The sequence below is a fragment of the Sinohyriopsis cumingii genome, chromosome 1 (genome assembly GCF_028554795.1).
Source record: "Sinohyriopsis cumingii isolate HCF-2022 chromosome 1, ASM2855479v2, whole genome shotgun sequence".
Taxonomy (NCBI): Eukaryota; Metazoa; Mollusca; class Bivalvia; order Unionida; family Unionidae; genus Sinohyriopsis; species Sinohyriopsis cumingii.
Window position 1 is genome coordinate 65,893,494 of NC_142961.1, and position 15,737 is coordinate 65,909,230.

General features: G+C 36.2%; 1 protein-coding gene across 1 annotated transcript in view; it reads right to left on the bottom strand.

The window, feature by feature from the left end:
* LOC149807030 (src kinase-associated phosphoprotein 2-like) overlaps positions 1–11,121 on the bottom strand; it is a 33,378-nt gene extending 22,257 nt beyond the window's left edge. Inside the window, exons 1-3 of the mRNA XM_089960884.1 lie at positions 10,968–11,121; positions 6,008–6,145; positions 3,263–3,328 (exon numbers count right to left, since the gene is read on the bottom strand). Of these exons, the coding sequence (XP_089817010.1) occupies positions 3,263–3,328; positions 6,008–6,145; positions 10,968–11,007 (244 nt within the window). The 5' untranslated portion in view covers positions 11,008–11,121. The remainder of the gene's footprint in view (positions 1–3,262; positions 3,329–6,007; positions 6,146–10,967) is intronic.
* Positions 11,122–15,737: the final 4,616 nt, after the last annotated feature.

Genomic DNA, 15,737 nt, shown 5'->3' on the forward strand with positions numbered 1-15,737 from the left:
TCTGTGAGTTTGAGCAACTGTTTAATCCATCGATTGTTTAAAGTGTGAACAGTGGTTTTCATGACTAATTACACTAACTACCATGGCAAAAACCTTTTTTTCTTGTAAAACATGTTTCTTTGAGAACACTTACCCAAACAAAATGCATTAGGAGAACTAACACTTCTCAAATCCAGGCCTCCCAGATACCACTTTATAGGTAACAGAAACCAAAAGTTATCTTCCCACCTAGGTGGTATTTGGGCAGTGATCTCCCCTTGGTATAGGGACTGGTGCCAAATTCATTAAATAGCTCAATTACTACTAGAGCATAAGACATGCTCTCTATGTGGATGTAGCTTGGGGATGCTGGGATGGTGTACAAGTATTATTATTGGGTAAGTATTCTCAAAGAAACAAATTTTTACTAGAAAAGATTGGTTTCTTCTTTAAATATTTCACCCAATCATAATATCTTAGGATAATAGATAAGAAGTTGCAGGAGATACATTCCCTTACCCTGGAAATGCCACCTCCAGTCACCTAAGGTATGGGAGATAGCTTCTAGATAACCCGACTGGAAAAGTGACTTCGAAAGGGAAATATTTTCCTTCCTGCAAATCCAGTGGAATCATGGAGCCACATCTGTATGAAGGTGTTAATAGGTAAAGGTTCTTCTTGATCAACCTGAGCCTATTAAGATGAACGATCTCTGAAAAGAGCTGGAGAAGTGTATTCTGATCTACATATCATGGCATGGATAACAATAGTCAGAGAAATTTCACTCATATACAGTGATTGTGCTGACTGTCCTAACTTCATGTCAGCCAATATGTAGAGCAAATTCATTGGTGTGGGGTTTTGCAGGGCTTGATGAAGATGCCTATGTTGATATATCATCCTTCCCCTCTTGATGGTAAAATGAGGAATGATCTCCCTGGATGCAATGGCTTGATATTCCTGAGATACAACTTCAGAGATCACCCTGGGTCCTGTCAATTACCTTGATGAAGTGTCCAAGATGAAAATGCCATTTTCGATATATCCTATGTATGTCCATAAACTGGGTAGCCATCTTACCTTACCACCTGTTGTGAATACTGTTTATTCTGAAAGGCATTTTTCACAAGATCTGGACATGCAGGTTCAGTAACTTCAGTGAAACACCTATCATCATGGTTTCTTAAGTCTGATAAGGGAGATTCTAAATTCTGGTGATTCTGTTATGACTGATGAGGTTGCTCCAATATTTCCCATTTGAGTGCATTAACCAGGAGGAGAAGACATGCAGATTTGCTCATTCCTGTCTCCCTTTCTGGATCAGAGGTGTGGGAGGAGTGTATACCTTCAGACATTCCAATCTATAGAAAGAGCATCGATTAATTATTCAGGCCTTTAGTGTCAAAGACTGGTGAGAAAAAGGTTGAGGTTTTGGCATTCCAACATGTCACCAATAGGTCCACCATAGGTTGGTCCCATCAAGTGTCTATTGAGTGAAAAGTGAGAGATGACAGGACCATTCCAACTGTATTAGTTCCTTCTCACAGAACTGCAAGTCTGCCAATTCTTTAGTCAGCTTAGTAAAGGAATTCTCTGGTGGTAGGTTTGCTCCAAATAGTCATGGAACTTACCATTACATGAATTCAATTCCCTTTTTGGATGAAAAATTCTTTAAATTTAAACATTGATTCCAGATCTAGTTGTCTGAATCTTGAAAGGGTACGAGGTCAGAGATATTTTTCTTGACAGAAAGACTGCATGATCTCCACAATGGGCAACATAAGGACCTGTTGTTGCATTCAACTGCAAACTCAAGAGCATAACAGGCGATTGAATACACTTAAGTTGAGGACCTACTGATGATTGCTTCATTGTAGCTGAAGAATTCTGGCCAAATACTTAGTGTGGGCACTGAATGTGATACCAAATCCCCAGGAAACTTGCTGGGTCCCAATGACTTTGTGGTAAATTTTCCCCCAATCAGCCACAAAAGATTGGAGCCTTCTACCTACAAAGAACTGTGATAAATCCCTATATCAAGGGGAGACAGCTCTTCCTGACTGCCACCAAGGTGAGTGGACAGCTTTTAGCTTCTTCTGCTTAAAGTGTTATCTGTAAGGCCTGGAAATGAGAGGTGATAGTAGTTCTCCTAAGGTATTATGATTGGGTAATATATTTAAAAAGAACAAGATTTTGATGATTCATTTTTGCATGTCAACATACTTTTTCTGCACTCTTTTAAAAGTGTATACTTATACTTTAGTGCCCTATAGAAGTCACATGTAACAGTTATTGTTATTATTATGGCATTCTGATGATTTGGTAATATTGTCTAAATCAGACTCTTAGAAAGATTTGAATTCATTCATGACTTAAACAGCATTACAACTAAACAGGGCATCAGTTATCTGGCAATCAATTGCAGTTGCTTTTACACATATAGTAGAACATGGTTTCTTTCAAGTATATTGGAAAGGCAGTCCTTTTCACAAGACATCTGAAATTATAAGGATTAACTGTTAATTAGTCACGCTGACATCTAATCTGCTTAATTAAGACTAACCTTTAGCTATTGTGCAGTTTGGCCACAACAGACCAGAATATCAAAAGAAGGTGCATCTTGGGGGTAAATGAGGCATGTGACAGGCATGCACCACAGCAAGAAATGATGCATCCTTTGAGAACTTTATATGTATTTGACCCAGAAGCTCAGGTCCCTGAGAGCCCTGGTAACTGATCCAGGATGATCTCATGGTAAGATTGCAACACACAACCTTCTAGTCAAAATTGCAGCATGCCAACAACTGAGCAACCATCAAAGTTCCTGCCTCCATTAGTCACCTCTTGTGACATGCAGGAGGGAGTTTGTTTTGCTTGGTCTACATCCCACTAAGTCACCTTTTATGATATGCAGAAGGGTGCACTGTGCCTAGACTACATCTACATGCTCAAGGGGATCCAACAACCAATGCCAAGATGACAATTTTGCTGGTCAAGTAAATGTTCTATCATTTGTCCAAAATTCTGTACAAAATGTGAAATCCAGATTAATTTTATGTAATTTTAATAAAATCTTCAAAGCAAGCAAGCCATTCTAGGACTTTGAAAGGGCAGGCACCAAGATTACAAAAAATTCTCAAACAAACTGAGACTATACTCAAAATTCTGAAATCTGATTAGATAAGATAAATTTATTCAAATAATTATGACTGTTGGATTTTGTTATAGATGAAAGCTAATTCAGCTAATAATTGTGTATAACTGATGCTTTATTGCAACTTACCATCTGCATATGGGCTTTCTTCTCCTTCATCTGTTGCAGAACTTCCTCCTGTGTTTCTTGATTCATCTGAAAGTGGAAATTAAATAATCCTGAGCTAGAGAAACATGTAAATATTTACCACTTTTCACACTGATATTTCATTTTCTAAATTCATTATATCGCATTTCTATCTGTCTGATCATCCATCACTGTTGTGTCCATGTAATCTGAGGTCCATCTATACCAACTGATGAAGAGTGGTAACATTTGGTTTAACATTTGAGGAGGATGAGTGACTGACAATGAAGGTTTGGGATTCTGAATGGAACCCCCTGGGAGGATGAGTGACTGAAAATTAAAGTTTGGGATCCTGGATGGAACCCCTTGAGATGATGAGTGACTGAAAATGAAGGTTTTGGGATCCTGGATGGAACTATTTGGGAGGATGAGTGACTGAAAATGGTTCGGGATCCTGGATGGAACCCCCTGGGAGCTGGGGCTCAAAAATAACACTATCATAGAGCAACATGAACTCTTTCTCATACACTGAACTCCATCTACATGAACTAAAACAGAGTTATCATATCTGATATGATGTTTCAGAAGGATGAGATGGAAGGTTTTGAATTCTGAATGCAGCCAGATGATGAGGGTAAAAAGTGCAGATATTGTGATGAATTGCCTATAGTATGTACAGGTATTGTGATGAATTGCCTATAGTATGTACAGATATTGTGATGAATTGCCTATAGTATGTACAGGTATTGTGATGAATTGCCTATAGTATGTACAGGTATTGTGATGAATTGCCTATAGTATGTACAGATATTGTGATGAATTGCCTATAATATGTACAGATATTGTGATGAATTGCCTATAGTATGTACAGGTATTGTGATGAATTGCCTATAGTATGTACAGATACTGTGATGAATTGCCTATAGTATGTACAGATATTGTGATGAATTGCCTATAGTATGTACAGATATTGTGATGAATTGCCTATAGTATGTACAGATATTGTGATGAATTGCCTATAGTATGTACAGATATTGTGATGAATTGCCTATAGTATGTACAGATATTGTGATGAATTGCCTATAGTATGTACAGAATTAGCTTCTACTTACATGTTTTCTATTTGTATCAGAAACCATAATTTCAGTTTGTAAACAAATTGTACAACCCATCAGTCTGAGTATTTTTCAATATAATGACTGCTATAGGAGACTGTACACATAATTATAATATGTCCATTCAATATATAGACTGTTATAGGAGACTGTACACATAATTGGAATATGTCCATGCAATATACTGACTGCTATAGGAGACTGTACACATAATTGGAATATGTCCATTCTGCCTCACAACAAGATCCCCTCAAATGGATTGATGCTCAACTAGTGACAAAAAGTTTCCAAGAATTCAGGATCAGATCATTTCTTTTTTTTCAACTGCTGAGTGTTGAAACCATCTCTGATATTTCTGAGCTATAACAAGAGCTTCAAAGAAGCCACCATAGTAACCATAGTGAATGAAGATCAGCACCATTTTAATTTAAGACCAACTAGACATCATTAGAAGTCTCAAGGAAAAAAACCAACATAAATATGATCATACAAAAAGAAGGAATACTACAGTGATAACAAGATTTTCAAGTTTGCTGCCATGGTGGCCATACTGAATGCCAGATTTGCACCATTTTAATTTGGAACCAACTACATTTCATAAGACACATTTTGGTCACTCTACATCAACATGACTTTCTGTGGCAGAGTAGCAATTCCAAGATTTCCATGAAAACAGGTAGGGCAGCTATATTAGATGTCATATCGGCACAATTTTCAGTTGGGTCCAGCTAGAGATAACAAGAAGACTTTTGGTAAGAACTCCATACTGAGTAGCAATAATTAGATGTTCAAGATGGCTACTGGTTTATGATAAGGTAGAGTTAAAAATGGTGACAAAGTTAGAGATTTCTTACTGATTATTATTTTGGAACGTTGGTTGCAAAATTTGCAAATGGTGCAGATCTACCATAAAATCTTGAACATTACTTTAAAAAATACAGAAAAAAAGAAAAAAGATTTAAATAGCTTCTCAAAAGCTGCACAACAAAATTTACTAATATTTGACAGAAAGCATCCTGGCAAAAAAGCCTTTTAATTTTGCAAAAATGACCCTGATCCACCAATCAGTATGGTCACTACTACTTAACAAACTTCAATTACTTTTTTATATATAAAAAAAACACCAGCAAAGTGAATTTAATCAAATTTTACTGAAAGCATCTTGGCATAAGACATTTAAAGTCTGCAAAATGTCCCAATCTACAATACAATATGACTGCCATTGTTAAAATAAATTTAAAATTCTTAAAATGTCAGAAAGTACCATGCTTACCATATTTCTTAACATATGTGGCTGCTGTCAGCCCGGTGAGCCCATGAGAGATTAATTTCTGAGGCTCGCAAAATGTGTGCTTAAGCTGATAATTGTCTTTGCATCATGTATCAGAAAATATGAAATCAACACTTATTAGATCATATGCCATTAATATACCCCACCCCAAGCTTGACTCTTCACCTTCCCATTTACAGGTCAAATGTGATCTTTCACATTTCCAAAGAAATCTGTTTGCAAAGTATGTCTGAAGGATTCATGCACACAAGAATTTTAAAAAATTATTACTATGTCTTGACTATTTTCAACCTTCTTTAAGGAGAGCTAAGAGCTGAAGATGCCATGAAATCCTGTTTTTACCTGAATCAACAACAACTTTCAGCTGTGGATACACATTGTAAAGAGACAAAATCTTCTCATGAATAAGTTTCTTCTGCTCTAAGGACTTTGGTGACAATTGTTCCTTCTTCAAAGTTTCTGTCAGAAACTTCACAACATCTGAAAAATAATGCAAGAGCATAAAAATCATCTTTCCAAGCTGAAAACTGATACTAAAACATTTCTTTGTCATTCATTCCAGTTTAAATTCTTGGTATGGTAATTTCACAATATGATAATTTAAGAACAGCCATTGAGAATAGCTAATCTCCCTAAATACCTATTACAAATGTAAAATTACCATAACTTACCAAATTTCATGTCCATAGACCTTGACCTTGGATCTCTTGATTGCAGACTCAATAGGGAGCTGCCCTTCCACAACAGTTATGTTGCTATGAGATTGAATAAACTGGGTTTGAAGGTAGCTTGAGAGAAATAGACTCAGACAGACATATATAGCTTTTCTGACTTTGACCACTGACTTCTGGACTTGAGAATCAATAGGAAGGTGTCTCTGCCCAAGTGTAGACTACCTAATAAGTTTAATCAATATAAAACTGGATACATAAAACACAGGTTATAGATGGGACATGAAGAAAAAAAATATTTACTTCAAAAACCATGACCATTCACCTCAGAAACAAATGGAGACTGCTCAGGCCTAAGTATAGTTTATATTATCACTTATAAATGGCACTTATATCACATGGCCTTTATACTGACAACACTAATAAATAGAGAGAAGATGGACAACAGGCTATCCCATATGATCTGGTCTCTGACGAGTACAGCTAAAATAATCCAGCATACATCCACTTTATTTGACCAGAATCTTGTGGCACCAATGAGTTTGTGTCCCTCTCAAGGATGGCCACCCCTCGAATGTGGCAAAAACTATCAAATTTACCACTTGAAAGTGGCCACATAATGGTTGTTTAAAGATAGAAATCTCACTAGCATTTATTGATATCAAAACTCAACACATTTTTGATATTTATTCCAATATCCAGATACAGTAAATTGAATCCATACAATGAGGTAAGTAATCTGATTATTATCACTGCTGTGTATTCCTAGGTTTTGTCACTTTTATAATTATTGCCTATTATTAGCACTGGTAATTTCTGGTTGGATGTTATGGTTTTAATTCCATTTTCCGACACATGATAAGCTTATATATGGTGGCCAGTATATTTGGTGGAGGATAGAGGAAGAGCCTGGGTAAACCCCAGGAAGAATCACTGACCCATGAGAAGCTAATTGCAAGCTTTCTCACATACCTACACTGAGAGATGTGAGACATCAGAGATCTTACAAGGCAAGCATCTTAGACCACATTCTACCCCCACCCTCAAATCATTATGAAGATAACAAAAGCTAACTATTCAGTTCATGTTAGTGTGATATCTGGTCACCAGATAGTAAATGTTGGCCATTATTGCTTTTCTCTCATAAATTATGACATGTACTTGAAAGGGTACATAAATAAAAATTTATGAAATGACAAGCTCACTTTCTTTCTAAACACTGAGCCTTTCATGCAATAACTACAAATTACCAGTGAAGGAATAAATTGTTGTAAAAGCTGCAGAATGTCATTTAACATTCTGAGTTTAGAATGGAAACTGAAAGCAATTTGACAAAACAATGGAGAGTCCTGAGATCACTGTTAAGAAATCTGATATCAGAAAGAGTCAAACATGTCAATTTACATTCAGATCAATCATTGGACTGATGTTTGTGCCCAGATTTTCTTGATATGGTTTTCCACCATAACTGATGATTATTCATAATTATTTAAAATAACACTGATATCAGTTTTTTTTTTATTAAGCCCATAAGCTGACTGCATTCTTGTGAATTTTAAATCAAAATATTAAATGTTTAAAAAGTACTTCAGAGGTCTTGGAAACACTTAATCATGTGTATTTGGACACCAATGTTATATCTGAGATACAGAAAGTCATTTAGGCGGGAGTCCTCCGTATGCATGTAAGAGGTGTGGTGGAAAAATTCAAAGACTTGCCCATCCTGCTTCAGCCACCTGCTTAGTGGGAAAATGTGTTGATTAATTAGCTTTGCTGATATTTACAATGACAGAATTTAGGAGTGAAAGACCCATAGATGTACATGTTGCCATTATAAGAGTACCTCAAAAGAACATGATGCAATAGCTGCACGGCAGGTTCAAAGGCTTTGACTGGCAGCTGGGTGGGACAATGTATTGATATTTACTGTTATTGAATTCAGAAGCAGAAAGACCCAGATATGTACATGTGGTCATTTATAAGAGTACATCAAATAAACAACTTTAGATTTTATTATTGGGTTAATTTCCAAGCATTGCGGAATAAGCAGTGCATGTGACCTCGGAATCAAGACATGTTAAGACATAGACAAGATGCCATTTGCATATTTGGATAAGTATTTTGGGGTTAAATGATGAAGACTGTAATGAGATTCAGAAGAGTACTCAAGTTGCTAAAACTGATAGTTCGGTCTAGCTAAGTCTAAGAAAGTGTATGATGCCTAGCTCAGTGCTTGGAATAAGACATTCTTTAGACTGACAAAATTCAGTCTCACTCTGATCGACAAATAAGAGCTTTGTCGGTGTTATAAAGAATGTAGAAATTAAACTTGGTGGCAACCAATAGCAACCAATAGTTCTTCCAATCTGCATAGTTTTTTGAGAGGAGACTTCAACTTCTGCTGGTGGGACTCCTATTTTTACCAAAATGGGAGTCCTGGAATCCTAGTTTTAAAATCCTAGCGAGACCTCTGTACTTACACCTTTAATACTATATTTGTAGTTATTACATCTGAGTAATCACTCTCCATAAAGACCAACCTTCAAACAAGGCCACTTTCCTACTGCAGAATGGATGGCCTTATAAGAGGAGGACCAATGTACATAATTCATTAGAGCACACCAAGGAAGACAAAAGGATCAGCTTTGCATAATTTTAAAGAAATACAGTTAATGGTAATCTTGGCATATTTTCATTGGTATGTCTATACTGTAACTGCTACATCTAAACTGTGGGATTGCAAAGTTTCCATAACATCTCTTTTTCATTTTCAGGCTCCCAGGCATTGTTCCTTATTTATAAAGAGGATCTTAAATAGGTAATAATTTAATACTAAATTTATGAAACTCATTGAATAATGTCCAGCTTTTGCTCAATGAGTTTCATAAATTTTTAATATTAAATTATTACCCAACTGAGATTCTCTTTATCACGTAGTTTTTATTTCAGTGGAAATTATTTAGATAGATAGAAAAATGAATATTTTCATGCATTCTGACAGACACTGAACGTTTCATTTGTTGTGCATAAAAAAATAATCCCGAAAAAAGTTGAACTTGTAAAAGTTGATTGTACTGTTCTTTTTTACAAACTATAAAGATCCCTCTGAATAAACAGAACATTTTATAAACACAAAATCATTTTTCAACACAGAATGTCCAATGTATGTGATGTTACATAATTTGACATGGTACACAGTACTGCCTAGAGTCCATGTTTATCCTAAAGTGTCACTTTCACAACTAAACATTACATTGTTGCAATATTCATGTGAAAGAGTATTACTGGATGCAAAAACTCCCATATTTATTGTACTGTTTTTGTGACTGCATATTTGCAGTATTTGATTTGGAACAGTTGACTATACAGAAGACACACAAATTTCTCTTTAAGTCTTTGCATCATATATTTACCACATAAATATGCCGTGGTTGGATCAAGTTCTGTCATTTGTGAAACTGGATTATGTCCAGATTCTTCTGTGAACATACGTGAGTTTATTTATCTCTGTATGTGAATATTTAAACCACATTTATATATAGGGTGGATTCTATGTTGCAGATTTTATACTGCCTGCCCCTTCCACCGCACCCCACACACTCACTATCAACTGAGCAATACCTTAGTTTTACTTCTTGTTGTTCTTGTATTGAGGTTTTATACCATTTTTCCTATGACGATATTGTTATACATGACATAGGAAACCCCATGCCCATATTCAGAGAAATGCGACCATTTTTCCCCAATTCCCTTTTGTTCCTTGAGTCAAAAATGGCCACCAAAATGTTCAGTGAAAACAACAAATTACAGAAGTTTGGGTTAGAAAGGATTTCCCATGACTGCAGAAATTTCATGAGCTTATAATTAGAATCATATAAAGTGGTATGTAACACATTGTGATATCATAAATATGAAACTGTACATACTATATGAAAAATGTACCAACTGTGTGATAAATATAAAATCTATTAAGCATACCATTCTATTTTGGGTTCTGAATGACATCAAAGATTGTTTTTCATCTTTAAGAATGTTATATTCTCTACATATTCTATCCTTTCTTTTTGTTGTAATCGTATGTAATGACCCCCTCTCTCTCCATATTGTACACTAATTCTCAAAGCTGTTAAATTCATTTGTTTTGTTTTGGGAATTCCATGACTGAACTACTGCTGTAACTCAAATTTGTTGGGAATCAAACTGTAGCTTACAGTCCTCATAATCTTCTATATGGGCTGACTGCATAGTTATAGTAGTTTCATATTAGTCTTTTATACATTGCTTAACAGTGTTAGTGTTGTCAGTGTTAAAGATCTGAAGTTCGACATTTTTGTTTTTTTGTTTTGACTGCTGGAACCATGGCTTGTCACCACTGGAATACAAATGCCAAAAAAATATTTTATAAAAATAAACAAAAGAATAAATCAAGGCTGTTTTGCATATTAGTTGTATCTGACTTTGTTTCTTTTTTCCTAAACCTTAAACTTTAGCATGCAAAGTGAGTAATGAATGAGGAAGTGAAATTACAGAATTGCTAGAATCTACTTTTCGATCAACCTAAAGGCTTTAACCACATTCGTTAAATCGTGCTATACGCATTTATTGTTCATGTTTAGCATGATAAAAATTACCAGCAAGGATTGTTTTAACTGTTTCGTTGTAGGAAGTCATCTTGATGTTATGGTTGTTACAAACTTGTTCCTTTCGTCCGATGATTATAACACTTCCTGATCATGTTTACATACGGGCTACTGCTTACATCGGCTTCCTTATGGCTGTTGTGTTGATCCGTCTGATTGGTTCAATCTGTTTAACGCCTATGAGGTGGATGGAGTCACCACATCTTTCCAAAGTTCCGGTGTTAGTGTCGATGATACAGAGTGATTATCTCTATTCATTTTGCACTTGAGCGTTCTTAACAACAAAAGCTATAGCAAACAAATAACATAGCAAACACAGGACTTAGGAGATCCTTGGCAAAGATCACTAAAACATACAGGCAGTGGCGTCACTAGGGTTGTTGCCACCCAGTGCGGTAACTAGTGCTGTCACCCCCATGGACCACTTTCCTGCAAAAAAAATTCCAAAGTTATATAGACAGTCGTATGCAATAACTCATGAACCCCCTTCATGCACAAAAAATAAAAAAATGTATAGACAGTCATGTGCGGTAACTCTTGGTCTCACCCCATAAACATTCATTTTGGTTTCATCCCCTCTGATGGTGTCATCTGGTGCGGTCCGCAACTCCTAGTGACACCACTGCATACAGGGAAGAGACTTCGCCTCGGACAATAAAGCAACTGTACGGATAAACAACCCCTTAAGAATGAGAACCAGCCTGAGTTCTCCACACTAATATTAAGGACAAAATATAACCCATTGGAAAATATATCCAGATAAATTTTTGAAAAAATTCTTTTTAATAAAAAGTACAACACCACGGACCTTAGGGGATACAAAAACACATAAAACCAATGTTTGTTTTTTGGGGAACATGGGGGTGGACACCATCTGTCTGGTGCCCTCCCCCCGCCCATTTTTTTTAAAAATATGCTCTTGAGCATTCCAACACGGGTTTTATCATCGCAAACAAACGACAAGAAATGGATTGTGGACATACTATTTCATAAGGGGAGGGGACTGTGATTTTGTTCCAAGCGGGATATTTCTTTTTCTTCCTTTAAGTCAAGATAGCTATAAAAATATCAAATAATATAATGCATACAATTTGGTTATGGTTGTGTTATTTTCCTCTTCTAAATAATAGGGAATCCATGTTAAAATGTCCATATGATTAAATATAATCGTAATCCATACTTACTAAAAACAAGCCGTCTAACTGACCAGCTTTCATACTTACTGACAAACACCCACACCTATTGAACAACACACAGGCTTACTAACCAGTACATCGTGCTACTGAGCAGCACCCGCACAATAGGTGTGGACAATGCTTTATGTATAAATCACGGATATGTGTATTTCGACATGCAAAAGGCTATCACATAAGAGTACTTGGGAAATTTGAAGCACTTGACTATTGGATTGTTATTTAATTGTTATTCGCTTAATTTCACTTTTTGTATATTCAATCATTTAACCGTCGGCATTGCTGACTGTAGGCTCTGAGCTTTTCATCCATCTTTCACTAATTTAACTTCCAACAAAAATCGAACATGGGTGGGACTTCTTTAATAATTTAAATAGAATATTAGGAGCACCCCACCCCAACCATAACACACCTACAACAGTGGCGGCATAATAACCCGTCACAACACAGTCGGTATCTGTGGCGTGTGAATCAGCAAAATGTCGTAGTTTATTAACATTACATTTCACACATCGCAAATACTGTCCGTCTTCTCTGATTCTTAATTTGTACTCGCCCGTATTATCCATCAAAATGGAAAATGGTACTACTTTGATTAAATCTCAGGTGTACATCCACACCAATCAACAAATACTTATATTGCAACGACATGTTCATATACAAATTATCCATCATAACTAAACTAAACCCTTGTTTGATTTTTGTTCGGAGGTGGTTAACTCCAACATTGTGAGGATCGTCATATTCTGTCAACGCTGTGCCGTTGAAGACACCCAAAGTGTTAAGTTTATAAAATGAAACCATCCTGATGTGTATTCATGGCTTTTTGCGTACACGAAGAAATTTTCCATGTACGATTGGTAAGAATCCGTGCTGCTGCTGATACGTTTGTCATTCAAATAATAATCCATTTTGCAGAACAATGAATGCATGAAATTATTGTCTCGACCTACTCTGACATCCTCCCCTGGATTATTGTTGTTCCTTTTGAGAATTTTGACTTTCAGGTACAACTAACTGTTAGTCAGTTTGATATAATCTTCGGTTTGTCCTTTTGCTGAAGAGGTCAAAGATGACATGGGATGAAATTCTACCCATTGTAATTCTTGCATTGTCATCATGGTGGGTGGCAGGGCAAACAGATCGATTTCTGACTTAGAACAATCTCAAAAATCTTGTGCGTCATTTTCTTTTCTTCAGTTAGTAACAAAAAACTTAAAATTGTTCGACAGCGGTTTGTTTCTTATTCTTTTCTGCACGTTTCTATTACGATATGTTGGTTACGTTTTCGAGTTTCTTTCTGAAACGTCGTTGTTTTGTGGCGTAGAGGAGAAGCATAAAGTGAATGTATATGGTTGACTCGGCGCCCTAGAAGATCTTTCTAGTTTAAATCAAAAATTAATTTTCATGATTTCATGAAGACCTTTTTTCGATTTTGCTTGGCGATGAGTACATTTTGGATACATTCTTTGCCTTGCATTAAAGCTGCATCTTTTAAAGCACACAAGTCACCATCGGTTTTAAGATGTGTCTTACCAAACAAAAAGACGATTTTAACTATCTTCTAAATCATGTCCTCGTTATTGATCTCCTGATTGGTTCCCAGGATATATCTGTTACAGTTCACTTGAAATTAGTTTTCGAAGATATAGTTTCACTGTGACTTTCCTTTGAAAAATAGTACATATTGTCCAAGATCTCCTTTTACACTAATATTGACACCTTCAAAAAACAATTTACTGACAGAATGATGAACAGGATTCACAAATTTTCTATGACAGTGTTACGTGTTTTCTCCTTCATCGTAAGCAGCTATGGCAGAATCCACTTTGAAAGAAATAGCTCAGCAATGGAGGAGCTGTTTCTCACGACGTTTCATTCCACGACATCTGAGTACGCAGTCGGCAAATTAGTCCTTCGTTCAATTCAATAGTTTGGCGAAAATGCTTGTTGAATAGATCGCTGATGTGAATATCTTTTATACGACCAAGGAGAGGGGTAACCATCCAGAATAGCAAATACAAAGACAACGAAGAGTGTTTTGCCGACAGAAAAATATATTTTGAGACGATCAGCAATTTTGTAGTCCTGAAACAGTACTATTCGGCGACTTTTCTCCAATGCTTTGCCAAACTGATCGATGTAAAATGTTGAAATCGTTTAACGAGATGTTGAAATTGAAATATTATGTTGTATGAATTCTCACGGAATGTGTGTTTAACTGAGGTTTGGATGATAACGATTTATTGCGTTCGTAACAGCCAGGACCACCTTTCTCCGATTGCTCTTATACTTGTTTCTTTTTCTTTTTTTGAGGATATCGACGATGAAATTCTTTTGACATTCGTTTATATTGATGGCTTGAATAGAATAAACCATTTCTACCAAGACTACTTCTAAATGAGCTTCGAGATCCAGTTGCTTGAAATGAGGTAATTTGGTTATGAAACACCATGGGGAGGGGAGAACACGCCCATGTCTGTCGCTAGGTAATATGGAAACTGATTATTCATAGTTCGACGGTTCTAGTCTCAGAGGAGTTACTCATTGTCAATGGAAAATGGTTTTGCAAATATTGAAGAAGAGGGTTCCAGTGACTAACATTGTCGGTGAGGCTGCCGTTGTTCTTGTTAGTTGTCAGGATTTTTTCAAGGACGAACTAGAAAGAAGATAACCAACACAGCTCCTGAGTAATTTGGTCCACAATTGTTTATCTCCTTATTGCAAACTCAAATTTCCTATGGTTTCTTCAACGACAGATTTGGCAGTGAAAGACGATCTGATTTTTGGAGAAACTTTCTACACATCAGTTCTTGAAAAGAGGAACTCTGAGAAGGAGAGGAAGTCTTATGTTATGTTAAATTTTTTTATAGTCGACGACTTGTGAATTACTAACTAAGAATCTAAAATAGGTGGATATCCTTTCCAATGAACATTCACATTTCCCCACATCACCTGTTCTCAGTCGAGAATGCTTTCGATAACACGTCAACCTCTGTGGTCACTCATTGTAACTCGGGCAAGTTAAAAGTTCCTTTAAACACTTGTCTGTTTGTCTGTTCATATATTCCAAATTTATAAAGCGGAGAATCAAGACTCCGCGCTTCTCCAGTGACATGAAACAATTTTTGTCGTTCAGTTGGGTAATAACCTTTCTCAAAAGTGCATTTTGTTTTCCAGTCGGAATCCAATCAGGTGTTTAACATTTGTTTCTTCTTTGGTTTTTAACGTTTGATCAAACACCATCACTTCGTTTTCTGGTGTCACTTCTTGTGCACATCCGATGCTACGATGGGCCGATTGATTGTAAGCTTTGACTAGACGTGGTAACATCTCGATATATTGGAGGGTGTATCGATGTGTATAATTTTTAAGCATATGTTCTTTCACAGGTTTTTGAAAATGTTCCATGACAAGATTTTAAGTGGTGAAGAAATGAATGTCTTCTTAAAATTCTGTTTGAAAAACTTGGTTCATAAATGAGGCGCCTTTGTCTGTTTGATTATCGCAGAGACTGTTTGCCACTTTGTTTCAAAATCAGTTTTAACGCTCCAGCTAACTCTGAACT